The sequence below is a fragment of the Cariama cristata genome, unplaced genomic scaffold (assembly GCF_000690535.1).
Source record: "Cariama cristata isolate BGI_N322 unplaced genomic scaffold, ASM69053v1 scaffold5890, whole genome shotgun sequence".
In the NCBI taxonomy this organism is placed as follows: Eukaryota; Metazoa; Chordata; class Aves; order Cariamiformes; family Cariamidae; genus Cariama; species Cariama cristata.
Window position 1 is genome coordinate 3,937 of NW_009592879.1, and position 26,766 is coordinate 30,702.

At 40.5% G+C, this 26,766-nt stretch overlaps 1 protein-coding gene across 1 annotated transcript in view; it reads left to right on the forward strand.

The window, feature by feature from the left end:
• CCDC88C (coiled-coil domain containing 88C) overlaps positions 1 to 26,766 on the forward strand; it is a gene marked incomplete at its 5' end in the record, with an annotated part of 60,029 nt that overhangs the window by 813 nt on the left and 32,450 nt on the right. The window contains 9 exons of the mRNA XM_009699761.1: positions 9,533 to 9,591; positions 11,242 to 11,325; positions 12,686 to 12,826; positions 13,674 to 13,858; positions 14,415 to 14,496; positions 14,936 to 15,094; positions 21,235 to 21,381; positions 22,828 to 22,972; positions 25,513 to 25,694. Coding sequence (XP_009698063.1) covers positions 9,533 to 9,591; positions 11,242 to 11,325; positions 12,686 to 12,826; positions 13,674 to 13,858; positions 14,415 to 14,496; positions 14,936 to 15,094; positions 21,235 to 21,381; positions 22,828 to 22,972; positions 25,513 to 25,694 — 1,184 coding nt within the window. The remainder of the gene's footprint in view (positions 1 to 9,532; positions 9,592 to 11,241; positions 11,326 to 12,685; positions 12,827 to 13,673; positions 13,859 to 14,414; positions 14,497 to 14,935; positions 15,095 to 21,234; positions 21,382 to 22,827; positions 22,973 to 25,512; positions 25,695 to 26,766) is intronic.

A 26,766-nucleotide genomic window follows, 5' to 3' on the forward strand; every position in this document is an offset into this window, starting at 1 on the left:
CCCCCCCCAGCCACTCTTCCCCAAGCCTGTAGCATTGCATGGGGTTGTTGTGACCCAAGTGCAGGACCCGGCACTCAGCCTTATTGAACCTCATACAATTGACCTCAGCCCATGGGTCCAGCCTGTCCAGGTCCCTCTGTAGAGCCTTCCTGCCCTCCAGCAGATCAACACTTCTGCCCAACTTTGTGTCATCTGCAAACTTACTGAGGGTGCACTCGATCCTCTCATCCAGATCATTGGTAAAGATGTTAAACAGAACTGGCCACAATACTAAGCCCTGGGGAACACCACTTGTGGCCGGCCACCAACTGGATTCAACTTCATTCACCACCACTTTCTGGGCCCAGCCGTCCAGCCAGTTTTTACCCAGCGAAGAGTACACCCATCCAAGCAATGGGCAGCCAGTTTCTCCAGGAGAATGCTATGGGAGACAGTGTCAAAGCTTGTATTAAAGTCCAGGTAGACCACATCTACAGCCTTTTCCTCATTCTCTAAATGGGTCACCTTATCATAAAAGGAGATCAAGTCAGTCAAGCAGGACCTGCCTTTCATAAACCCATGCTGACTGGGCCTGATAACCTGGTTGTCCTGTACATGCTCTGTGATGGCACTCAAGATGATCTGCTTCATCACCTTCCCAAGGTCAGACTGACAGCCCTGTAGTTCCCTGGATCTTCCTTCTGACCCTTCTTGTAGATGGGCATCATGTTTGCGAACCTCCAGTCAGCTGGGACCTCCCCGGTTAGCCAGGACTGCTGATAAATGATGGAAAGTGGCCTGGTGAGCACTTCTGCCAGCTCCCTCAGTGCCCTTGGGTGGATCCCATCCAGCCCCACAGACTTGTGTGTGTCTAAGTGGTGTAGCAGGTCGCTAACCATTTCCCATTGGATTACGGGGGATTCATTCTGCTCCCCATCCTTGTCTTCCAGCTCAGGGGGCTGGGTATCCTGAGAACAACTGGTCTTACTATTAAAGACTGAGGCAAAGAAGGCATTAAGTACTTCACTTTGTCACTGTGTTTCCCCCCACCTCCAGTAAAGGATGGAGATTCTTCTTAGCCCTCCTTTTATGGCTAATGTATTTATAGAAACATTTTTAAATTGTCTTTTACAGCAGTAGCCAGATTAAATTCTAGCTGAGCTTTGGCCCTTCTAATTTTCTCCCTGTGTAACCTCATGACATCCTTGTAGTTCTCCTGAGTTGCCTGCCCCTTCTTCCAATATCTGGTCTGATCTGTGTGTGTTTGCACATCACACACATGTGATAGTTCTTGCCAAAGCCAGAGCAGCAACTGTTTGCTTGAAAGTCATGTCTCTTCACGCCTTGCTGCAAGTGACCCAGGATACAGTCTGCCATAGGAAAGTCGTTTGTCCTCCAGGTCTTCTGTCCGGTGTGTCTGTATAATCAGTTCAGTTGTGGCAATATGTAGACACCGGAATAATCTTGCAGAATTGCCCTAAAGTGTGAAAGAACTGTTGCAAACTAAGCATGGGAAGAAAAATATGTCAGGATGGAGAGAAACATACATATATGACAAGTTGGAAAAAGTGACGAAGAGAATGGACAAGGAGAAAAACATCTGTCTGGCCATGTTGTCTAGGCAAGGGCACCTGTCATGAGGTATCACATCAAAAGTGACTTGGAAGCCAATGAGCTCATGTCCAGAGTCCAGTGTCTTTGGTGTGGCAAAATGAAAGCTGTTTAACCTGAAAATGAAGCAGACCTCTCCTTAGAGCTGCATTTCTGAAATGAAAGGTTTTATTGCTGTGGGTTTTACTTTTCTTTTTTTTTGCATGCCGGTTCTATCCCTACCTTAGCCTGGTGGTAGCACCAAGGACAATGTATTTATTTTCACCAAAGAAGGAAAACTGGATGGACTCTGTCAGCAGTGATGGGGAATGACATGGTAATCAGCATCTCCAGAGCAAACAAATGGCAGAAACCTTGGCAGAAGATTTTATTTTGCCGCTCTTAGCAGCGGTAGTCTGTGTATGTACAAAAAAGGGGTTGTATCAGAAAAGAATATTAACTTACAGATGTTGGATCACTGAAACTCATAGTCTTGGCACTTCTGCAGTAAAATCAAATTGAGACTAAGGAATCCACTTCTTTGGCAAGCAGATTAAAGTCTGCAATGCCAATCTTAATTCTCCTGTACAGGCTACTGTTATGGGTAAAGAACAAAATAGAAACACAAGAGCTGTTGCTTTTCTCAGTCATATGGGCAATGGGCAGAGCCTGGGCTGCTAACATCAAAAATGCTAGTGAACAGATATGTCTGGGCTAGCAAGGCAGTATTTCTGCTGGCTAAGTGTCAATGGAGAAGGCTGGCTGGTTTCTTGTCATGGTTGTTCGTGAGCGACAGCTGGCAGGAGACTCATAATGCAGTAACCACAGTGTTGGTTCCTGGGGAAGCTGCACGCCTGAAAACTGTCCTGTATTTAGCTCTAACTTCCCATCATGGATCTGCTGGTTTTTTGTCAGCACCTTAGATCTGTCTTTCTTTGAAGACAGCACCTGGTTTAATATGGTCTTTTAAAATTTATTTTATCTGTTGCGGACTTATCATTGGTATTATTCTGAACGTGGGAAGAGAATGTAAAAAGGTAACTTCTTGATGTCTAAAATTGATGGGGTATGTGTGTATAAAAAATACGAAGTTCTTGTTTAGCTATGTTATAAAATGGTTTTGAGAACCAGTCCCAGCTTAGACACTACAGAGGAAGGAGGTGAACAAAGAAAGACTTGAGATGTACTTATTCCAAAGAATGTATTCAAGGAGGAGAGTGTCTGAGGGATAGGATTTCAAAAGAAACTCATCTTATTCTTACCCTTCGGTAGATGATCACTGGTAAGATGTGCTGAAGAAATGGTGAGAGAAGTGGGGAACTAGAATTTCCTTCAGGAAGGGGAACCTGGCTGAGGACTGACAGGAAGCTCAGAGGGAACAGGGAGGAGAAGGCTGAGAAGAAGTTAGTAAAACCAGTACAGAAAGCTGAATGAGGGAGTAGGCTGGGTGAGCAACGACCAGTTGACTGTCATGTTCATCTCTTTGTTACTGTCTTACAGAGAGAAGTGGGAGGAAGGCAGGGGCACCTGGGAGGGGAAAAGCAAGTGAAATGAGATATTCTGTCTGTCAGTGAGAGAGCTAAAGGAGGACTGCCAATCAAATAGAGATGTGAGGACAAAGCAGTCACCAGCATGGGAAGCAGTGCTTCTGGCATGGATACAAAGAAGCCCCAGGGAAAGCTGACAGAGAAGTGAGGAGGTTGGGGGTGACAGCAGTATAGGGAGAAGAGATGATGGAGATGGTTATCTGAAGGAAGTGTTTAAAAGTGGCAAGAATGGTAGAGGAGAAACCTCTTTCTCTGTGTCAGTGATCCAGACCAGGACAGAGGCTGAGAGGGAAGGGAGAGAGTCCTGGAGGGGACATCTGCAGACACAGTGCTGGGCAATGTGGGGAGCACTAGGTGCTGGAGGCTGAGGTGCAGGCAGTCTGCAGGGATGGGTTGGATCTGAGCAGCAGTGATGAAATCTGAGTTTTGACTTCCCTATCCTGTAGGTAAGTTACTTGAATGAAAGGTCCCTCTTGACCAGAGGAAGAAAAATTGAACCCACAATCACATTCCTGGAACAAATACAGTGTTGCTTTGTACTGTTTGAGCTGGGAAGGCTCCTAATGACTGTATTGGCTCCATAGGTTGGAGAACAGAGAGCTGTTAGATCATTCAATGTGTAAGAATTTCAGTGACTTATTCCTTGTATCAAGCTCACATGATGTTTTGCTATGCATGTTTTTCAGAGCTGTCTGTTCACTTGTGCTATCTGCAAATTCTACTTTTTCCTTCTAAAACACAGCCAAAAGTGATGTTGCATGTATTAAACTGTGAACGGAACAGCTCTAAAGCTGAGAATGCTGTTCTGGCTATTTAGCTCCCATTTGGCACTCAACAGTTGGAACTATTGAGGGCTTATGCAGCTCGGCATTGAACATGAGAATATTGGAAAAACAGAGCTGCTGCTGCTGAAAATGCTGTAGTAGTTGGGCTTTTGCATAGGAGAAGGCACATGCCTGCTGAGTTTAGGAGCTTTACTTGCTTTCGTGTCCTTTAAATCTTTTTGTTCCAGGCTGTGGCAATTTTGCCTACTTCATTTGGCCATGGGCATAAAAGTTGTGAAAATATTTGTAAGAAAATGAAAGCTTTGACTGTTTTCTAGAATACAGGGAGCTCAAAAGAAACTAGAAAGTTTAATTAAAGGATTTAGAAAATTTTCCCAAGAATCTGACTTTCAGAATGATGCAGCTGATGCTCCAGGATTTACTCTCTCCACTGCACTGAACAGTAAACAGCTAATACCATTAAATTTCCTCTGTTTTTGTCTTCGTCCATGTTTTTTCTTGCTGAACAGCTTTTTCAATTCATCACTGCACCACAAATCCTACTGTGCTCAATATGAGAATTATCAGCGTATTTATGATCTATACACATCAGTGTAATTGCATTTTATAGTTACCTCTGGTTTTAGCATGCCTTATAAATGGCCAGTCATTCAAGTGCCCACACAAGGAATATCAGCATACAGTACTGGTCCTGAACCTCTATTTAGAGGTGGTGTTAAATTTCTTAGTTTCTAGGCATGCTTAGTTTAACATAGCTAGTGAATCTGCTTGGAAACTGATGGCAATTAATCTTTTGAAGCAGTCATAGTTGATTGGGGGGGGGGGGGGTGGATTTTTTTTATAACACACATGGAGAATTTGAGTGGGGGGGGGGGTGGTTAACTTTTTTCAGACCAAGAATGGAAATGAGGTTTTATTTCCCTGAAGTAGGCATGTTTCTGTCTCTTCAAAAAACTTTGCTATTTAGATCCCCTTTTCAAATTACATGTTAAGTTTGTGAATGAGAAATCCCAAAGTCCCTGCTAACAAGTGTCTACAAAAACTGTTTTTCATTAAAATCTTCAGAGATTTAAGAGTCTACTCTCACTGAGGTATTTTTTTCATGTCTGGTTTCCTTCCTTGTTTTGTTTCACAATCCACCAGAGGCACAAAAGTTCATAAAATGTAAAGTTAGTAACAAAATACTGCCTCAGTAGGGTAAGTTTAGCACTCTGGCTTTTCTCAGGATGTTGCTACAGTTGAGGAAAATGGCACTTGTGTGTTTTACCCCTTCCCACCTTCTCCGCACACCCACCAGCTGCCGCCTGTAGCACTACAGGCACTGGTGCCCCCTCTCCTCTGCTGGAGGAACGTCAAAGTAGAAATGTGCAGAAAGAAGTGGCACAAGCTCAAGATTTCCATGCTTGGGTGCTCTCATTCACATTTTCTCTGACAGCTTTCTACCTCCATCTCTTCACCCCCCCCCCCCCCCCCCCTTTGTCTGTATTCTCTCTGTACCTTGATTTTCCTTTTTTTTCTTGTTGTGTCTCCTAATCCCTTTGCTGGCCTTCTCCTTGAGTCCTGCCATCTGTTTCCCACCCTCCATCCCCTGTGAGAGTAGAGGGGTCTCCAGGCTCTGACAGAGGGAGGCTCCCAGGATGCACAGGTGGTGCTCGGGCTATGCCTCTCTTTGTTTTCTAGAAAACCTGCTGGCCCTCTCTCACGGTTGGGAGCAGATGGTCTTTCTGCAAATCCCCCAGGTGGCTGGTTCCCTTGCAGGCACAAACATGTGGCCTGAGAACAGCTGCCCTGGCATTTTCAAAAAGGTGTAAAAGAAAAGAGTTGGGGTTGTGTTTTGTTTTGTTTTTTTTAATTGGCACCTTTGTTTAAGTGCTAGTTTGTATCCTGTCCATTCGTTTCAGCTTGTGGGTACCTCTCTGCCAGGAGCTGCCCCAGACCTAAGCGTTTGCCTCCTAGGTTGTAGGAGGACACTGTCTTGGTAAGGTCAGCTAATGAGCCTGGGTGGACCCAGCAGACTTTCTTCCCAGCTGTCTAGGAAGGACTTGTGTCACCCCAGTGAGCCAGCATAGGGAAACAAAAAAAGCAGTTGCGCAAGGATCTTTACCTCCTTATTAAATTAGCACAAATCAAGCCTTTTGAAAAACACTGCAGAATTGTTCACTGTTCAGGAGGTGTGACTGAATTGGGGATAAAGGTTGGTTGCTTTTGTTCAGCGTGCATTACAGGATGTAATGCACTGTCCTGAGTGTGGAACTTAGCTGCTGTGCTGTGTAATAATCCTAAATGTGCTTCTGATTCACTTTGTAACCTTGGGCCCTTCACTTAAGTATGTGGTATCTCAGCTCTCCTGTGGGTGAGATGAAAGGGGAGAGGGGTAATTAATCCCTTCCTGGCTCATTCTGAGGTTTAATTGAAAACTCTCTCTAAAGCACTTTAGAGTGGTAGAGAGGTTTTTTCATACTCATACCCTATTTCTTCTAAATATCTCCTCTAAATAATGTTGTTCTATGAGGCTTTAAAATATTACTCAAACCTAGCTTGAGTATAAGTGATCTTGGAGTGCCTTAATGCCAACAAACTGTCTCCACCTCATGGGAAACAACTTCTGAATGAAAGCCCAAGGAACTGAACTCTTTAAAAAAGTCACACATGATCTTCTGAAACACTTGTGTGGCTGGCAGAGTAGATGTGCTAAGTAGACCTTTCAACCTTAGAAATGTTTCTAGTGGGTAGTATAGTCTCATTTTCATTACATGTGCATAGCATTTCTGCAAGTATAGAATAATTTATTCAAAAAGAAATCTTGGAAAAATCCTGACAAGTAAGTGTTCTGTGAAAGCTGCCAGTGGGGAGAGCGTACTGCCAAATACTATATTTAAAACAGTGGCAAACTAATAATCTCATTATTGCTTCAAATCTTTTAATTTCTCACCCTGTTCTATAGATGCTGGCTTGGCCTTCCCTGGCAAAGGGGCTGCCGTGTCTGCCTCAGCTCTCTTCCTGATGGGAGGACCTGAGTGGGGACAGAGTCTGAGTGGTATTTCCAGGCAAGGTCAGTCCCTGGTGGGAGAACAGAGTTGACCTTGCTAAGCTACTCTGCAGTAATAACTAAAGGTGTTTCATCTCACAGGGCCATACAGCATCACTGATGCCCATCTGTTATCTTGTGGAGACAACAGCAAAGCCTACTACCTTTAGTGCAGAGAGGTAGAGTATAGTTTGAATGGCTTAATAGCGTCTGTGTCTTTAGGATGGTATAGATGCTCTCGCTGTTGGAAAGTAACCCTCATGTTTTCTAAAGTAAGTGATTTCAAGCCACTAGGCTCACCCTGAGGATAGCTGTGATGCCATGGTGCATGGATTGGAATTTATGGTCAACAGAGGGAGGTACCCAGAGCACACTTGTCCGGTGTGATCCAGAGCAAGCAGCCTGGTGGTTGCTCCTTCAGTCTCTCATGGAGAAGATGTTCTGTCCTGAGTAAGTTTGAGAGAATGAGACACACACTCGAGTCACTTGCTCTCTGTAACTTAGCAAATTGCTCTTGTATCCCACAGGCATGATCTGCATGGATGCTCTAGTCTGGATCTGCGCTGGAGCTGAGGCAGAATGAAACCCAATGCTGAAACTCTAATGATAACTCAGTTTTGTGAAAAAATGTCTTCTGACCAAACTAAGTATCTCCTTGGGCTAGTAGTGCCCTCAGAGGAACTGTTCATGAAGTAACAGATCTCTGCATTGTTGCTGAGGGTTTTTTTTGTGACACTGCCTACATTTAAGGTTGTGTTATTCAGAATCATACAGAACAATCAGACTTTCACAGACTGAAATGTTATTTGTATGTTAAATTGTAATTTTTCAGAAAAGAGCAAGTCGTGTATGCTGCTAGATATGGGGAGAAGAGTAAGAATGATTGTACGTCTTTCAAAAACAGTTTTTAAATATTCTGCAAGGAAATAATATTGTATTTACAGGGTGAAGTGTGAACTTAGCATGTTCTAAGTATGTCTGTCTGCAGAAAAGAAGAGTTCCTGCTTGCAGAATCTTAAAGATTAATAATGTGGGACTTAAATATTGAGAATGCTAGTGTTGATTGAAACAGTATACTGATAATTTCTATAGGGCATTCTTGAAACATTTTAAAGATCAACGTTACTAAAAGTTGTTTAAAAATTATTTAACAATAAAGGTGCATTGAAAGACTGGTTTAGGGTATTTGTGTGCCTTAAAATCAGGAAATCAGAAAACAAGTTATTTCCTAAGCTGCCTGCACATGGCTGCACTGGCTTGCAAGGGCCTAAGAATGGAAATAAACCCCATGGTAATTTAGGTCAGTGTGCTTTTGTGCATCTGGGGGGCTGCGGCAGCTTAATTGATGAGTTGGTTTAACTCCAGTTCCCTGACCTTGGGTCCTGCACATGCCTCTAACTTTCTGCCAGCACAACCTTACAAGGGCGTGGTGTGGTGGAGGAACACAATTGCACTCAGAAATTATCTGTCTATTTAGTGATAGGAGCAATTGAACACCCAAGCAAAGCAGGGTATAAAATGAAAGCGTTCATCCCACAGTTACACACTCTGTGTCAGGAAGCATGCAGATGTATAGGAATGAGAGAAAACTACGTGTGGCCTGTTTCTCTCTCCTGCTCTTCCCCTAGTGTGGATGAGGACAAGCTTTTCCTGAACCTAATGCCATAATCATTTTTTATTTCCTCATTGAAGCTCCTTGCCTTCTATCTCCCTTTGTCTAATTTTGATATATGTAACTTTCTTTACCACCCAACAATCCCTGCATTAATTTTGTTGAAATAAGATCTGGAGTTGGCTCAAAGCCACGCCGGTTCCCCTTGTGTGGCTTTCTCTCTCCTAACCTTAGGAGGTGGCCGGCAGGGTTGTTGGTCACAGCAGGATTCCCTGCAGTAACAACCTGCGTGTGTCTCCTCCCCACCACAGCTCCCCAAGCATATGGTTAGCTGCGTATTCTGCCTTCTACATCACTCATTTTTTATCCCTCTTAGCACATGGGGTTTGCGCTTCAAAGTGCGAACAGGCTTTGGTGCAGAACAGAGTCAGAAATTATTTGCTAAAAGATCTCTTGGAGAGAATTTATGTGCACAGAATGGCGTTCAGCTTTGGGAAGTCTGAGTGCGACTATTTTACAGACAGAGAATTTAGGACAAGTTCTTTCTTTGAGAATAACCCTCCTTCGGTTCTGCCCAGGGTGGTTTGGTTTTGTTTTGGTGGGGTTTTTTGGAGGAAGGCAAGAGATGGTGGTGGTTTACTGGGCTTTTTTGCACCCGTTTTAATCACAAAACAAGGGACAAACATTGGGCATATGCGTTGAACTATTTAAAGGAATTTTTTTTTTACTGCATAGATCAGAAAAGCCTCGGAAAATGTTGATAGCACATTGAGGGGAAAAAAAGTCTTGCTGGATTTGGGTTTTTAAACTAGTCTGTAAGAACTGTATTGTTATGTGGAAAGTGTGGTAGCCTTATAATGGGCACATACGTTTTGTTCAGGCACTTGTTCAAAGGTCTTATTTCTCTTTTCAGGCGAGTATTTTGGAGAGGATCACTTGCAAGTACTTAATTTGTTGTGCATACGTACTGATTCCCTTTTTTCCTCTCTAGGTAAAAGTATGGATGAAATTAAGAAGCTGCTGTTGTTGATCCTGGGATGTGCTGTGCAGGTGAACATACATTAAAGGCTTGAAAAATAAGATTTGTTTGAATCTGGGTTTTTTTGGTGTTTTTTTTTTGTTTGTTTGTTTTCTGGACTGAGAAAACCCACCCAAAGATCAGTGTTATATGAACAAATCTCCAGGTCAAGACAGCTCGTGAGCTGAAATTGTGAGAAGACGCAATAGGTGAATGAAAGAAATGCTGGGGAAAGGAAGCACACTTTGTGATAGCTGTAACCTCGGTTTGTTGCCAGTGCTTAGTCAGCCACAGGATGTGTACTCTTGTAACTAAGTAGTCCACTTTGTTATCAAAGTGGGAAGAGATAAGCTTTGAACAGTGTTCTTGATGTCAAGATTGTTGTTGGTTTATTTTCTTACCGATTTAAAATATGGAGTGGAGCAGTGCATATTAGTGCCATACAAATAGATAAGATAACAGTCTAAACATTTGTTTAATGAATCCTGATTTTATTTGCATAATCTTTTGATTGAATATTACGTGTAGAAAATCTGAAATGAATAGATACTTTGTATATTCGTGTGGGGATTTTTATGCAGCATTTGTTAAAATAAATAGACAAGCAATGTATATGGGAAACTTGCCAGAAGTGCATGACAGTTACCAAATAAAGAAATCAGTGTTCTGCCCACCAAACCTCTGTGGCAGTAAACAATAGCCGGGTTGCGGGCTAGCCTTTGCTTATAATTGACCTTGTTTGTAGGTCTGTCTAGTGTTTTTGCCATGCCTTAGGACACTTACCCTGCTCAGCTATGTCAAGTCAATTATGTCAGGGTAAAGCTGTCTACATATGGTTGCTCTGAACTCTCTGTGTTGCATTGCAGCACAAAGAATAAAAGTCCGATTTGGCAAGCTGCTGTGCATCCTTGATCCTCGTTTACTGGTCTGAGTTTCTCCCCAGTGAAAGCAATGGTTGAGACTCAGAACCAGGCCCCAAAAGGATGCTGTAAGTGAGTTTAAAAAAACTTCAAGTAATGCTTAACTTCCCCACAATGCAGAGTTGTTACAAGAAGGCAATAATGTTGTTAGTGTACAATCACAGATATACAGATAGCAGATGTCTGCCTCTTTTAAACCCTTAAGTAAAAGATTTACTAAAATCTGTTTGTCTGAAATGTCACTCATTTTTATCCAGAATGTTTCCCAAGCCCATTTTTTGTCTAAAGCACATGTTAGTTTAGTCCAACAAGCAACATTATGCACTGATGTGAATAGTATCTAAAGTGATGCGTCTCTTTTCATTGCCAAAACCAAGCAAAATGCAAACAGGAAAGCAGACAGGTTAAATGATGCAATGTAAATGTAGGTTTACGTTTGTCCAGCTTCATTAATGAAGCTGTGATGATTTCCTCTGGCTGTTTCCCTACCTCTTGATCTCATTGTGTGTTGAACTTGTTTTTAAAGAGCAAAACCAGCCGTTTAACTTAGCCTTAATTGTACTGACTATAAAAAGTTTAAATATTTTAATGCATAATTTGGTTCATGCTCCATATGGAGCAATGAATTGTTATACCTTCTAGTGTGACAAAGTGTAGATCTTGAACATGTTAGCAATGTGAGTTTTTTTTTTTTAAATGAAAAATGGTGCAGTAAGTGTTAGGATATGTACCACTGTTTCATGATGTGTTTTCTTTTAACAGTGTGAAAGAAAAGAAGAGTTTATTGAAAGAATAAAACAACTGGATATTGAAACCCAAGCTGCCATTGTGTCACACATTCAGGAGGTGGGACTCTCAGTATTGTCTGTTTTCACTTCTCTCCCTTCCTTGACTTAACAGGGTTTTTTTGCTATGAAATATTAATGCTTAGAATTTCATAATGGATTCATGAACTTCACAAAAAAAAAATTGAATATGTTACTGTAATCAAATTGTAAGATGAAAATGATAGATGCTGAGAACGTTACTTGGCTCAGTGGTCTTTTAAAGAGGTCCGCTGGTAAATGTTTTGCTTGCCAGTTATGGGCTATGTAGAAGGAATTGTAAGAATGCACATGTAATATTTCCAAAAAGCATGTACAGCTTAGGACCTGCAGTACCCCTTGCAGCAGTGGTGTAGGCACTTAGTCCCCAAGTCCTGTGGTAGGTGAGATACAGGCTCTCCAGTGGCTTGCTTAGGACCGTGACCTCCAAACTTGGACAGTCTTGAAAAGTGTAATCTGCAGCAGAAATTGGACATATACTCTGTTTTTAAAGAGAAGTTTGATCCAACGATGAGTATTCTTGGACTTCTAAGGTTTCTGTAGAAGGAAGGAATACAGGTAGGTGTTAGGAGCCGGCTTGCTTTGGAGACCCAAAGGAGAGCCATGGGGAAACAAACAGCCCGTGCCGGATGCGCTTCACCAGGAGCGGGCACTGACTGTGGCTGGGCGTCAGTGTGTACAGGAGTAGAAAGCCCAGTATGCTCAACTTTGAGGAACAAATATTGAAAGTCTTAGATGAACTTTTTTTAACACTTAAAGAAATAGTTCTGCGTTAAAAAAAATAGAAGTATAATGAACTAAACACATGGTTTATGACAAAAGCAGGAACAGTCTTTAACTGAGCTTGAGAAGCTTGCCTGACATTTCTGCTAAATGATTCAGAGGAAATCAGTTTGGCTAAGATAGCAGTTGAAAGGTACACTGCTAGCAGCAACCAGAGATGTTTCTGCTAAAGGCAACTCCTCCCAGCTCTATCAGCTGCAGATTGCAAATTCTTTGAAAGCAGGGCTGCTTCTCAGTGACACAGCAGCCTAACTGTTCAGTGTGGGATTAGTCTCTTCAAATCCCTCTGGTGATGACCTCAGTGCTTGCAGTAAGACAGTTGCATACTTCTAATATGCAAGCACACGTGCTATTGATCATAGTATGTATCTGGTCACTTTACAAATCAGCCTTAATAATTATTAAAAAATCTAAATATCAGAAATTGCTGGGTAGTGTTACAGTTAAGGTAGTTACGTTTGTTATTACAGCCTGGTTTTGGTGAAATGTGGTATGTTTCTTAATTGATCAATAGAAGAACCTGCGGCATGCAGCATATCCAGCAAACAAATTTATAGATCAACCAGTGGAAAGACTTTTTTTTTTGTTCCTGTTCCTAGGTGACTCACAACCAGGAGAACGTCTTCGACTTGCAGTGGCTAGAGCTCCCAGATATGGCTCCAGAAGAACTAGAGTCTCTCTCCAGGAATATGGTTTTCCACCTCAAGAGGCTCATTGATGAGAGAGACGAATGCACAGAAGTACGATGACTTATCTCTCTCATATAGAGCTCATGTGAAGCAGGAGATGCAGGCTCCATTCCTTCTCTTGTGTCCTGTTTGTGCACTGGGTTTCTATGTCTTCTGCATCTTTCTACTACATCTCTGAAAATCTGTAGGAAGATTTTGACTTTTCCATTGATTCTCATGTAAACTCTAAGGTGTGGTGTAATGATTGGTGAAGAGGAGTGGAGTGATCTCTTCATGAAGTGAAGGGACCAAAATATTTGAAGTTGTGACTGTCTTGAGATTTTTGTCTCTATGTGTCTGTTCAGTCATTCATCTTTGAGTGACTGCTTGCCTGTCTTTCCATTGGTATCTACCATTGTGGGTTCCAGTGTTTTCTCTAGTTTTTTTTCTGTGTCAAGAGGGTCCTATCTGTTGCTGACTCATCAGTTCCTTTCCCTTCAGATCTCTGGAGGATGTGTCTCCAGTTCTTTAACCTGTTAATTTTCTGTCATGGTTTTGAAAGTCATTGTGTTACTTAAAACTGTTAGTTGTAGGTTTTTATGAATTCTCCAAGCAAAACAGAATCACAGAATCGATTAGGTTGGAAGAGACCTCTGGGATCGAGTCCAACCTTTGCCCTACCACCACCATGTCAAACAGACTGCTTATTCTGACTATTGGAAGGGGAATGTTTAAGTGGTCTGAGCATAGTGGATATTCCTTCCCTTCGCTGTGTAACCTTCCCTCCTGGCTATCGTTTGAATTCTGTATAATGCTAGGCTAAGAATTTTCTACATTTATGAATCATTTGTAGATGCTTGAAAAACAGCATCTAATTATACTATCTCTCTCTTGACACTACGTACTTCTCTATTTCCAGGTCATTGTAGATCTCACTCAAGAGAGAGATTATCTGCAGTCTCAGCAACCACCAAGTCCTCTGAAAGCACCAAGTCCAGATTCTTCACCAAACCCAGCCAACCCTCTTTCTAATGAAGACAAGCAACACCTTGCAGTTGAGCTGGCAGACACAAAAGCTAAGTTGAGAAGAATCCGGCAGGAGCTGTGAGTCACCAATGATTTGTGGTTCTAGAGAGACTTGTATATTAAACCTTATGCATCCTGAAAATGCAGGTGTCTGTTGGCTTCAGTATGCTGGCTTCCGAATTATTTTGTTCATAGCAGTAGGAAGCTAGTGTGGGTGTTCATCTTTCTTCTTTCTTAACTGGGCTTTAAACACAGAGTGATAGCATTTTTCTTTTTGCGTCTCATCTCTCTCTTCCCCTTTTCAAAATGCCAACTGCTAGCTGCACTTTTTAATTACTAGTGGGAAGTCCAGAGGCCAGTGAAGCTCACTATGACGGCAGTAGCACCAATGAGATTTAAAAAAGAGGTACTTAGTATAAAAATATAGAGTTGCAAACTCAGATCCATGATATGTGTATGATATCATGAGGAAAAAAACTCTTGCTTTTATGAAGCTGTCATGACAAAGAGGCTTTATGTTCAGAACATGCTAGGAGAATTCTGTCTTCCTTTCCGCATTCCCAGCAGTGTCCATGTAATCAATACTGTTTCAGGGGGAAAAAAAAAAATCTAAGATTTTTCTAATCTTTTTCAGGGAAGAGAAGTCTGAGCAGCTTGTAGATTCTAAACATGAAGTTGAGCAGCTCACCCTAGAGCTGCAAAAAATAAAACAAGAGGTAAGATGGGCTTGTTTTACTGTCACAATTGTCCCTATTTAAAAAAGCCTCTTTCGGTGTGAGGCTAAAAATGCCTATTTTCTAATGAAGAAATCAAGTTACTTTGAGCAAGGTGTTTGATGATTATGGCTATGGCATAGCAATGCTACATTTTCCACTTAACTGCTGAGAGCAGTCTCATCTGTTCAGCTTGCAAATAGCCTAGTAATGCCTGAAGCTTATGCAACATCAGGCATTAGAAATGTCAGAGACCCAACAGGCTGAAGAACCTCTCTGTCTTGTAGAGAATTTACTGTTTAGTAGGAGAACTCTCTTACTCCTGAACCAGGGGAATGCTATTTGCCTATGCTTAAGTAAATAAATAATAATAAAGTTTAAAAAACATGCATTGAAGTATTAACTAAGATTTTTCTCCCTGCTTATTCCTCACTTCTCACAGAATATCCACCTGGCCTCAGATGCTCGCTCTGCCAGAGCATACAGAGATGAGCTCGACTCTCTGAGAGAGAAGGCAAACCGTGTGGAGAGACTTGAGATGGAACTTGTTCGGTGCAAAGAGAAGCTTCATGATGTGGATTTTTACAAAGCTCGCATGGAGGCAAGTGAAAATTGGAGAAAGGTTTGCTGAGTAATCCTTAATGTTTGGCTTTTGTTGTGTTACCAGTTCATGTGTCATCTGTCATTGAACTGACTGTGGCAAAACATCAGAGCAAGTGGAAATTTTGTAATGTATGTCGTAGTTATTGACTTAGCAACATTAAAACTTCTTTCAGTGGCAAGAAGGACTTGGTGCACGCAAAAAATCAATACCCATTAGTTTTAATAAACTACTTTAGCATTATGTGGCTAAACAGGACTGACCTTTTCTGGATACTACTTCTAGAGAATCCAGACCTTCAGCCTAGCCTTGAAAATTTACTCTTAGGTAAAATGCTTGTGTTCCAGAGTTGTTCCTTTGACCAACATTTTAAATGTCATGTATAAATTAGCTAAAAGAATGTCTGGGTGTTTTTCCTTAGGGGTTTGTAGTGGATGCAATGGCTGGGCATTTTTAAGCATCACCTCAGATGACAAATTCTAGCCATCCCTTTTTGCAATTGTTGCTTGTAGTAGAAAGGAGAGGAAATTTGGACCTCCCCTAGTGCCTTGAGCAGGGTATGTCAATGAGAAATGTATAGCTTTGTTCCACTAGTAATGCCAGTTACTCAGCTTGGTCACCTGCAGCTATGCCCATCCTGGAATTATTAATTAACTTAAGTTGGAAAGGACCTTGGAAACCATCTAGCCAAACTTGTTGCTCACAGCATGGCTGACCTTAAATTTAGGTCAGACTGCTCTTACTTTCTGTCCGTTCAGTTCTTTGAGCCATACTCACCTAAAGTCTCAATAATCCATATACATAACACTTCAGCTGAAGTCAGATAAATATCCAGACTTGCTGAAACATGGAGGTTCAGTAATTGACAACCTCCCTATAATTAGATAAAATCCCAGTTCTGAGGTAGAAGAGTGATGTTGAAACTTGCATTTGCCAGGCCTCTGACTGAGAACACAGGCCTTATTTCTGCTCTATAAACTCTACGTTCTAGGTGATTTTTTTTTTTTTCCTTCTCTAACCTAAGGGGCCAGCTAGTTGCTGCTGCTTATGAATAGGTTCACTAAAATGGATGGTTATTAAGTGTAGTAATAGACTACAAAAGGCTGTTTTCGCTCTTAGTAATTCCCAGTTTACATTAGGAAGTACGAAACTCTGACTCTGTCTGTTTTGCTCCCTCAAGCTGGCAAATCGGTCATGCATTAACCTGGCACACTAGCTATCAGTGTGGCATCCTGGCATTTCCCTTTTGGCTGCAGTCACTTAGCTTCTGCCTGCTGCTCAGATAATTTAACTGAAGCTACAAGAGGAGTTTTTTTAGTCTTGTCTTCATCTGAGATCAAGGTCTTCTGTTCTTGAGTTCTCAGCCTCCTTGCTTGTCCTAGAGCCAGCAGTTTCCTGCTCTGCTGTCTGCATGCTAATCTTGCTTAACACATCATTCAGTAGAGACCTCCACTTCAGTTTCAAATTTGTTTCAACTTTTCTCACTCCTTCTTCCACCCTGTCAGTTCTTGGTGAAAGTATTGAGTGTCAGAGATGAGTGCTGGCTCTCCAATGATATCTCCCTGAAATACCGTAGTGGGACAAAGAATATTTCCCATCAATACGGCACTTTTCTAATTGCAGGCCACAGTGTGGCCTCTGGCAAAAGTTGTTGCTGCTGTAGGGGCTGAGCTCTTTTAATATGCGGCAGGATCGCGCAGCTGTCTGCAGACTGCTCTGTGGTCTAGAATAGCCAGAGAGTTTCACATTCTCACCCCTCCCATCACTGATCAAGTCTTGGCACAGCCATGGACTGCCAGTGTCAAGCAGTGGCAGTGTCAGGCAAAATCCACTGGTTTCATGCTGTTACATTCACAGGATTCCACAGGGCACTATTCTATCTTTTTTATGGTCATGAAGTAGCACAAAGGCTGGGCACAGTAGCCAGTATCCAACTTTCCATGGTCCCTCAGTTTTATGTCTTATCTGTTTGAAGTCCTCCACCCCTCCAAAAGAAGGGTTAATGGCTGGAGTCATTTCAGTGTCTGCTCAGATTCCTCCCATTCCCTCAAAACTGTTTGGTTTACGATTTGAAGTTACAAGATTTGTGCAGGAATGTAACATGGTAGAGATTTTTGCCACTAGACAGTACTGTGCTGATTCATCTCATGGCATTTACTGGTTGTGGCTGGCTCCCTAAGCTCAAAGTCTTAAGACCTTAACAAATCTTCAGAGGCACAGCAATGAAAATGTAGGTGCGCGAAGTACAGCATAAGCCACTTTTCTGCGGTAATGTGATTCCTTAAAGCTCATAGAGTCATACGGTCTTGACAGGGTTGTTAATAAGCAGTGCCAAATGGGTAAGTGAGAAGAAAAAGTGGGTTTACCTTTGTGCCTCAATACATAAAGCTATTAAATGAGCACTGAAAAATCTTTTCCTTCTTGTAGTTCACGTACACACTTGGTAGTTTGAGCAAAAAATATGGAGTGTGCTCTGTGTATGATGCCATGACAAGCTTTAGGAATTGCAAGTAGATTACAAGTAGTTTCTGAAAGCACATAATACAAATCAGCAGTGATGGCAGGGAGAGATTTAAGGAGCTATTGCAGAAGGAGTGCAAAAGGAGCAAGTCTTTCTCTGTGTGAATGTAACACATTTAGGCTTGCTTGTTGTTTTCCTTCTCTGTATGTCTTGACAAAGTTGTTCAGATATGACATTTTAATTTGACCATCATTCAAGGAACATGGAGATAAATATGCTCTGGAGGCTTTCCTGCTGGGGTGGCTTAATGAGGTCGTAACTGTGAATGTAGAGGAGCAGGCTTAAGGCAGGACTTCCTCCAAGGAGGTGCTTCTCTCCAATGTAAAGCTTCCCTCCAACATTCCTCTCCATTGAACCTTGTGCTGCTCCAGGAGATCAGATTGTTTTCTGAGGCCAGGGAGTCTGCCTTGTCTATTCTTCCTCCTTCTGACTGCAATCATGTTTCCATGCAGGATGACAGGAGGAATTTCTGTGAAATTTCTGTTAAAAAAAGCAAAAGTATCTCTTGCATGTTTTCATATAGCTGTCCAAGGCAATGTTTGATTTCAGTCACAAGATGTTAACTATGTCACGGCTCAGTAGGGACAGCTTCTGAACTGCCAGAAGGGAGATTTTTGAACTCTGTTTAATAACTAGGTCTGGATGTGTGTTCAAATTCTGTAGTTTCAGATTTAAACAATCTGATTGCTACTTTAGTTTCTGAAAATGTTTTCCAGTAGCGACACACCCTGATTGTGTAACCGCTTACCCTCAGAGTTAATTGTAACCATGTGAGTACACAATGCACATTCTTAAAACTATTTCAGGGCACAGTGATACAGGATCAAACCACAATATGTAATTTATTTTGGAAATTACAAAAGCAGAATTATAGATGTTGGATATTAAACCATGACAATTTAAGTGATATAAAACAAAGGATTTTTTTATTCCCTTGCGTAGTAAATTCAGTGTATTTTAAAAAATTAAATTTACAGCCAACTATTTTTGCTGTTCATTTAAAAATAAACTCATAGTTACAAAATAACATTGGTCAGTTTGTTAGTTAAAGAAAAAATAAACCTTACTTCCAGTGGAAGCACCACCACCTCATGACCACCACCTGCTGATTGTCTAAGAAGGGCTATTTGTAGCCAGACACACTTTTAGGTCAACTATGTTATCCCAACGACTTCTGGGAGATGTTAGTGCTGACATGTTTTTGTTAGGACAACTTTACCTTCCAGGCCTTGAGATGTAACTCTACAAAGCCGCCATGGAGTAATTATTTAAATTACACGAACTTTTCAATATTAGGACAACCTCAGATCATGGGTATACCAGTCAGCAGTGTAGATCTTGCCATAGCAGGCATTTCTACCAGGTTATTAATTTAAGATTTCATCAGAACTGCTTTGAACTGACATGTCCTCCCCTGCTGGGTGCTTGGTGGAAAGTGCTTCAGTCTTCCATATATTGCAGCTCCTAGTGATGTGTGATTTGTACCAGAGCCTGGATATGTGTATGTACTTGGCACGTAGCTTGACTCTTCATGAGACACTAAAATAACTAGTTCCTGCTTGGTAGGCAGTTTTGGGAATAGTTCTGAGGCCATGTTTTTGAGGTCAGACACCACCTTACTTCTTGGGGCTGTGGTCCAGATTGAGTATGATGATCTAGAAAAGTAAACTCTTGTCATATTGCTTTTCATTACAGCTATTCTGGCAGCTTACATGACACTCAGCACATTTTGTGTCATGTACTTCCTCTGGTCTGTCATCTGTTTAGTGTCAGCTTTTTTAGTTTGCCCACCCTGAAGTGACCCTGTTAGATCAGACTTGGCCCAAAATGCTGTTTCTATAAAATTAGTGTTTCAGTATTATTTTAGTTACTTGTGTAGTCAGGCATTTTAATTGTGGTGGTTGAAGCACTTCACAAGCACTAACATACTTGTCCTTTTAATGCTACCATAGTAGGGAAATTTTTCCTCTCGTATTTTGCAAGTTGGTAGCTGACCTGCAGAGAGATCAAGGGCAATATGGTACTGCATAAGGTAAGACTTTCAACATTATGCTGTCTACAGTCAAGATGCAGCAAACAACTAAGATTACTTGCTGTTAAATCATGGCCCCTGTAGTATCAAAAGGCCAGGGGAGTGGCTGTCATCAGACACTCTTACCTTGTGCTTTCCAGCTATCTTTTTTTTTTTCTTTTTTTCTTCCTTCTTCCTGTTTTTTTTTGAATAACTGAGCCACATAAGGCTTCTCAAGGCTGATTCTACCCCCAAAAATGAGAAGGTAGTTGCTGATTAAGCAGTGAAAGTGATTTGCTCATGCCTGGTGATCTTTCAGGAAGCTACTTGGTTTGGATGTTTGTGGTCTGCCTGAGAGAGCAGACATGGACACTGTCAGCAGAGATTTCACATTTTGAAGGCAGTTTTCCAGGAATAAACTTGTCAAGCCATAAGCATTTCAGCCTGCCTGTGTGCACATTTTCTGTTTTTGCCTATTTCATTGGTGCAGGGGAAGGGATAGGGAGAGGAGGGAGAAAGGCAAAAAAAGACAAAAGAAAATTTCTTTAGAGAATCAAATAATTTGCTGCTTGCCTCATTGTAACTCTTCTGGGCAAAAAACCTTCCTGTATCCATTTAATCTTTTAAATGCTGATATATTCCTGCCATAGAAAATTCTGTCTCTGACTCAAGACTTATCTGAAGATCAACGAGAGTAAAAGCTAGCAGTGAGGTATTATAACTTGAAATAAGACATAATTTAATAAATGTATTTAAAACAAGAACAAATGGCCAGATTTTATGCTTTGGACATTTCATGTTTCTGGAGATAAGATACTTGAATGCACAGAGCTTCATTTGGTGCTTTGCAAGGAGCTTTCAGACTGCAGTATAATTAACTTGTTTCCTAATGCTGTTGCTACAGCAGAATAGTAAACTAAACTTTTAGTCACTGAGAACAGATCCAAAAGCTGTAATGAATAAGCAACATGGCTTGTGCAGTTAATGCTCATGTGTTTATTGGGGATGAGGCAGGGGCTGTGTTAAGTGATAAGTATGAAACAACTTTTGTTTAAGTGAATTAAAATTCTGTTCATGAGAGAGAAAGAGAGAAACTTCATTAAACAGACATTTACATGTAAGTGTACTGAAACAGGGATATGGACGTAGTATACATTGGATAATGCTCCCCAATGTGTTTTGAATACACTATAACATCCCTTGAAAGTAAATAATCTATTTTGAAACTGGGGACTACAGTGAGTTGTCTAAGGAAATGGTATTATGACAGTGGAATTGGAATTGAACAGTTGCTCTTCTGTGTCTTGAGTGTCTTTGGTGCACCTCTTCATCTACTAGCCTCATATAAAGCAAAAGGAACTCCATTAAACTTCTGAACTTCAGGAAAAAAATAATAAGAAATACTAGATTTACTTGCAGTAATGACTTGCAGATAATTAAATGTAGTATCATCCCCCATTAAAATATCAGGTAAAAACTTTTTTTATGAAATGGAGAAACATGTCACGTTTCTTCCTTGTGTTTTGCAATGTCAGTTTATGAAAGTCACCTGGTCTTTGAAAAGTCAGTTTATGTAAAGAGATTAACGTTGTTACTTTTTCTCCCTAGGAGTTGAGAGAGGACAACATCATATTAATTGAAACAAAGGCCATGCTAGAAGAACAACTGACAATGGCAAGAGCTCGTGGTGATAAACTGCATGAATTAGAGAAGGAAAATTTGCAGTTGAAATCCAAACTTCATGATGTAGAGCTGGTATGCCCTCTCTTTTTTATTATGCTAATTTTTTTAACTTCTGTTTTTATGCTAGGTCACAGATTCATGTCACAGAAACTAGTGGAGACAGGCAAATAAACAGTGCTTTTAAAGAGGTCTTTATTTTGAATTTTGTGTACATGAATTCTTGAAATACTATAATGTTAACAGTGTAAATATTGCCAGTGCTATTTTGTGTGAGACTGAATTTAATTTCACGCAAGAAAATATATCACAATTTTAAAATACAGGTTGCTTTCATACATATTGATAATGGAGATGTTAAAATCTGTCAGTTAAATAGAAATCTCTTAGATATAAGAAATTAAATCTACTGTAGTAAGTAATCTTTCTTGTTGGAAACAAAACCCCCAGCCATTACAGTGACTTTAAGAATCCATTACTGCTGTAAAAGACACAGAATTCCAAAATTTATTTCTGTGTAAATCAGAGGGATGGCTTATTGCTTCATAGACAAGGAAAGCTAAGAAGTGGCAGTTTATTGTCTACAAACAAAAAGCAACATTGGATTTTATAATCACACTAGAAATAGTAAATACTCTTTCATCTCTTGTATTTTACTTAACAATTCTCCTCTTATCCCACTGTGTTTTGATTTCTTCTGGGTTTAACTGTATAGGACTTTAACTGTATAGAGTTTTCAACAGGGTCTGTTGGAAACAAAGGTGTTCAGGGTGCTGTGTGGAGTTTTCTTTAATGACTGATTCAGGGCATTAAAAGGGTCATGTCATGCTCCAGCTTTTCCAAAGTGGCTGCTGATTTAGAATGATGCTTTTCTGGGTGCCTTTGTGAATTTTTGAGGAATGCTTTTAGAAAGTTTGGGACCCTCAGAGGCATCACTTCAGCTCCCACAGAAGCACGTGGCCAAAATAGTCACAAGAAGCAACAGTAGATTCATTCTCCAGATCTGTTTTCTGGATGTTTTAAAACCCAAATTAGGAGGCCAGTGTTACTTGCTGATCCATGTAACTGGATCCAAATTTGATGTGATAAGTTGAAAAAGCTCAGTCGAACTCAGTTACATCTGCAGAGCCACCAGTGTGTCAGTGCATGATGCTACATGTTTCTGAAGAGCTTTGCTCTGGAGACAGCTTGAATCCAGCCTGCTTTACTAGCCCTGGCTTGTACTGGCCCTGTCATCACTCAGTATGTTCTCACTGCAGTCAACCTCCCTCCAAGTGTATCGTGGACCTCAGCTGACTCTAAACAGGGCCAGTTGAGTTTCTGTGCACTGCATTCTGTGGCATGTATCATAGCCCACAGCAAATGTTTAATGCTGCACATGTATTTTAATATACAAGCACATAGTGTTTAAGGAGATTCTTCTACCCTCAATGTGTGTTGTGCTCATAGCAGTTCAAAACTGACAGAAGAATCTTACTGATAAGCTGAATATGCGTTTTCATTCATGTGTATCTTGCACAGGACCGGGACACGGACAAGAAGAGAATTGAAGAGCTGCTGGAGGAGAACATGGTCTTGGAGATTGCACAGAAACAAAGCATGAACGAGTCTGCACACCTAGGCTGGGAACTAGAACAACTGTCTAAAAGCACAGATCTTGCAGACAGTGAGTACCGGTTTTCCTTTTATTTTGTTCGTCACTGAGAAAGTGACTTTTAAATAAAATGATAAACATTGAAAAAAAAGAAAGCTTTGTAAATGACACAGCAGAAATGTCATACTGGATATTTCTAACTGAATGACTGGGAGGAGTCTGTGATCTTTAGTATTCTGTAGTACAATTAGTACAGACAATTAGCTGGTCTTTAAGTCCCAGGAAGTAGTGTATGCTGAAGTCATTTATTTTTACTAGATACTGAAAAATGTGTACAGTTAAAATAACTGGCTGATTTTTTTTTAATGGTTGATTTGATTTCCATAACTGTCACAAACATAACTAATGCTTCCTTCACTAGTCAGGTTTTAGCATTGGTTTCTGTGTCTAACATTCATTCTGTCTATAATATTATGCCTAAATAATAATGTTAAATGGAAATTGGGAAATAGAAGCTACTTCATGCAGTTCAATATGCAGCTTTTATTGATTATTCATCTGATTCTAAGACTTGCATGTCTAGCTCTATGTAGCAGGAAAAGTTTAACTTGAAGACAAAGGAATAAATTTGAGTAAGCAGATGTTCAGTTTTCAGTAAAGCTGTCTAGAAGAATAGCTTCATTTCGTAAAATAACTGAATGTGTGCCTGACACCAAATCTCAAATCTACTTGCTGTCTATGATCTGAGTCCTCTTTACTAATTAATGGCTAATTAATTGCTACTTTAATTAATAATATTGCAAAGCAGGCTTACGTTAGCCTGAGAAGTGCATGACACTGTTCCTCTTTGTGTAATCAAGGATATTGCTTATTATATTAGTCAGTGGGGGGAAAAAACCACAATTCTCTCAAAACTTAGAAATTGTGATGAAGAGTATTTCAGGAAGATGTAAAACTATCTAATTTTCTGGCTTGTTTCAAATAGCAAGTTTTGCCCCCTTCCTGATTTGATTTCAATAGTGATGTAATAGAAGGAAGGATGCTGGTTTTATTTTGTTATCTCTTATTTATTCATTTCTGTCAAAAATAACTTCCAAAATTTGCTCAACGGAGTGCTTAAAAAAAATGAAAAAAGGTGAGATTCCTTCACTGCACTAACACTTAACATTTCAGCACTGGAGCTCCAGAACCTCTCTGATTAACCAAAGTAGAAGAGAGTGAGAGGAACTCAGAACATCAGTAATCTTTTGTATTCAGTAGGAAATAAAAATTAGTGAAGAAAGCCTGATTTTAAAAAACCCAAGAACATTAAACTTTGAAACTTTAAATTGTTTCACAGAAGTGCTGTCCTACTTTTACAGTAATTCTCCTGAAGAAGTTCCATTTCAATGCATGTTGCTATTTTGAATGCAACTTGTTTGTACAAATAGAGTGAGACTGCAAAGCTCTCTTGCAAAACCTCCTGTCCCTGGATTTCAAGTTGAGTCTGCAAGGCTGGCAGATAGCAGAAGATTTTTAGCTGCTGGTTTGGAGTATTTTGTCAAAATCATTTAAAAAATAAGCATGAGGAAAAGTCATTTAGATGGGCTTTGCTTCAAGGCAGAACTCAACTGGAGTATTTAGTTAATGTTTACTATTTGAGTCTTCATTTATCCAAAACTCTCCAGGTGATGCTTCATAAGAGACAAACAGGATTTTACCATTCTCAGAAACTTGCCAGTTCTAAAGTACTCAGTGTGCTGTTATGTAATAGTACTGATTATTTAGCAGGAGTGAATAATTTTCTGAGACTTAAAGACAATGTTAAAGTCAATTTCATATGAAATGTGGTTTTGAGGTGAAGGGTAGCAATTATTCCATGTGAAACAGAGGGTTGCTCTTATAATTATTCAGGTGCTGAGCAAAGAAATCAACGGAATGATGAGGCTTTGGTGCTGGAAGTTAAGGCTGAGAGGTAGTGAGACTTTTGATCTACAGACATTTAGAGTAAAATATCATCTCTGTTTTAAAACTTGCATAGATTTTGTTAGTTCTGAGATTTGAACTTCAGATGCTTCTCTATGATCCACATTCTGATGGATGTCCTGTGCCTGCATACCTGGTGGTTAAATATGCTTGATGAAGCAGCTGTGAAGAGAAGCACTGGAGCTCACTTTTGTAATAATTGTTTCCATGACTAAACATGATGAAATACCTAAGTTTTCACTACCTTTTGGAACTGCATCGTCTTACTGTTTTAGCAAACTCTTTGTAGTGGTTCACTTTCTGCCTCAATTTATTTCCTCTGATGGAAGTATAAAAGGGTATCAAAATATATTGTGCTACTAACATTAAACACACTCCTAACATGGCTAAAGCAACTTTAAGAAGAGTTAGGAAAGTAAGTAACTTTTAAGATGGTTGTCTGTTCAGGTATTTCCATATTTATTAAAGGTCTTAATTATTGTCTGTGAAAATAAGTTCTGTTTTTCACAAGCTATTTACTTAGCAGTCAAGTTGAAATGATAAGGATCTGACTGCAATTATCTTCATACAAGTGAATCTTAAGGACCTGGGAAGGGAGATGTTTGTGAATTGGTTAGTGCCACCTTCTGATTCTCATGTTTCAACAGCCAGAAAGTCCTTTGTGTTTGAGTTGAATGAATGTGCTTCGAGTCGCATACTGAAGCTAGAGAAGGATAATCAGAGCTTGCAGAACACAATCCAAGAGCTGAGAGATGCCTCCTTGACCTCCAGAGAGAGCAGCCTAAAATTTGTGGAACTGGAAAAGGAAAATCAACAACTTAGCAAAAAGGTAATTTGTTCACAGGAACAGAGCTTTTCAGTTTTTAAACACAGTGCACGCAGGGCTGTACGGCAAGAGGGGTTGCAGGGAATTCGCCGATGTTCTCCAGAAGGCTGAGCATGTTTTTGGGCCTATCTGTTTAACTGCGTTCTAACATTGGTGTGTTCTGTTGCCTTCTACTTCACTGCCTACTTACGTGCATCATTGTAAGCAAAAGTGACACTTCCTGTTTCATAAAAGCTGTCTTTCAGTGCTCGTTTCCCCTGTCAGATTGTACTGTTGGTTGTGTCCCTTTTTGTCATCTTATGGCAGTCACTACTAGGCAAGGAAGCCATGGCCACATTGAACTATTTTGTCTGTTTGAAAGTTTTAATATTGTTTCTGTGTGACTCAAATCACACAGGTGAATTCAGGTTAGTATATTTTTAATTAAGTCTTTTTTGCTGTCCATAGTCCTGGATCAGCTCTTTCTCTTTGTCTTGTCCTTTTGGCTATTAGAAGTTCTCTAGTGTCTCCCTCTCTGCAAAGATCTGTGTTCTTTTAATCTTTGTAACAAACATGCAGGTCATCACATTTTAAATTTATTTTTATATGTATGTGTGTAGCACTCTATTATTAACTGTGATTACATTTAGCTCAAATGCCAGCTCAGTGCTTGTCCTTGTGAAACACAGTGCTCAGTTCACCTCCAGCCACTACCTTTCTTTTTGTCTGGCTAGTAGCTTGCATCCTGAACTCTGATTAATTGAGCCAAGTGCTGATGGGGAAAGATGATGCTTGCTAGTCTGAGTATAAAAAATTTCCATGTCAGTTTTTTCCATGTTCCTACCTTTGCTAAATTATCCAGAATGTAAGGCTCATTTCTCCTTTTCCCACTACTGCTGTAACCTGTACGTGTGAGACATTGATACAAAGATTTCAGTCCTCTCTGGCCTGCATATGGGCTAGCTGAATGCTTTAAAGGACAAGGAGAGAAAGAATCTGGATATGAAATGCTGGCCATGGATTACCAGTATGTAACTCACAGAGCACCAGTTTCTCTGCCAAGAAGAAAAGGTATCCATCACTGGATCATTCCATC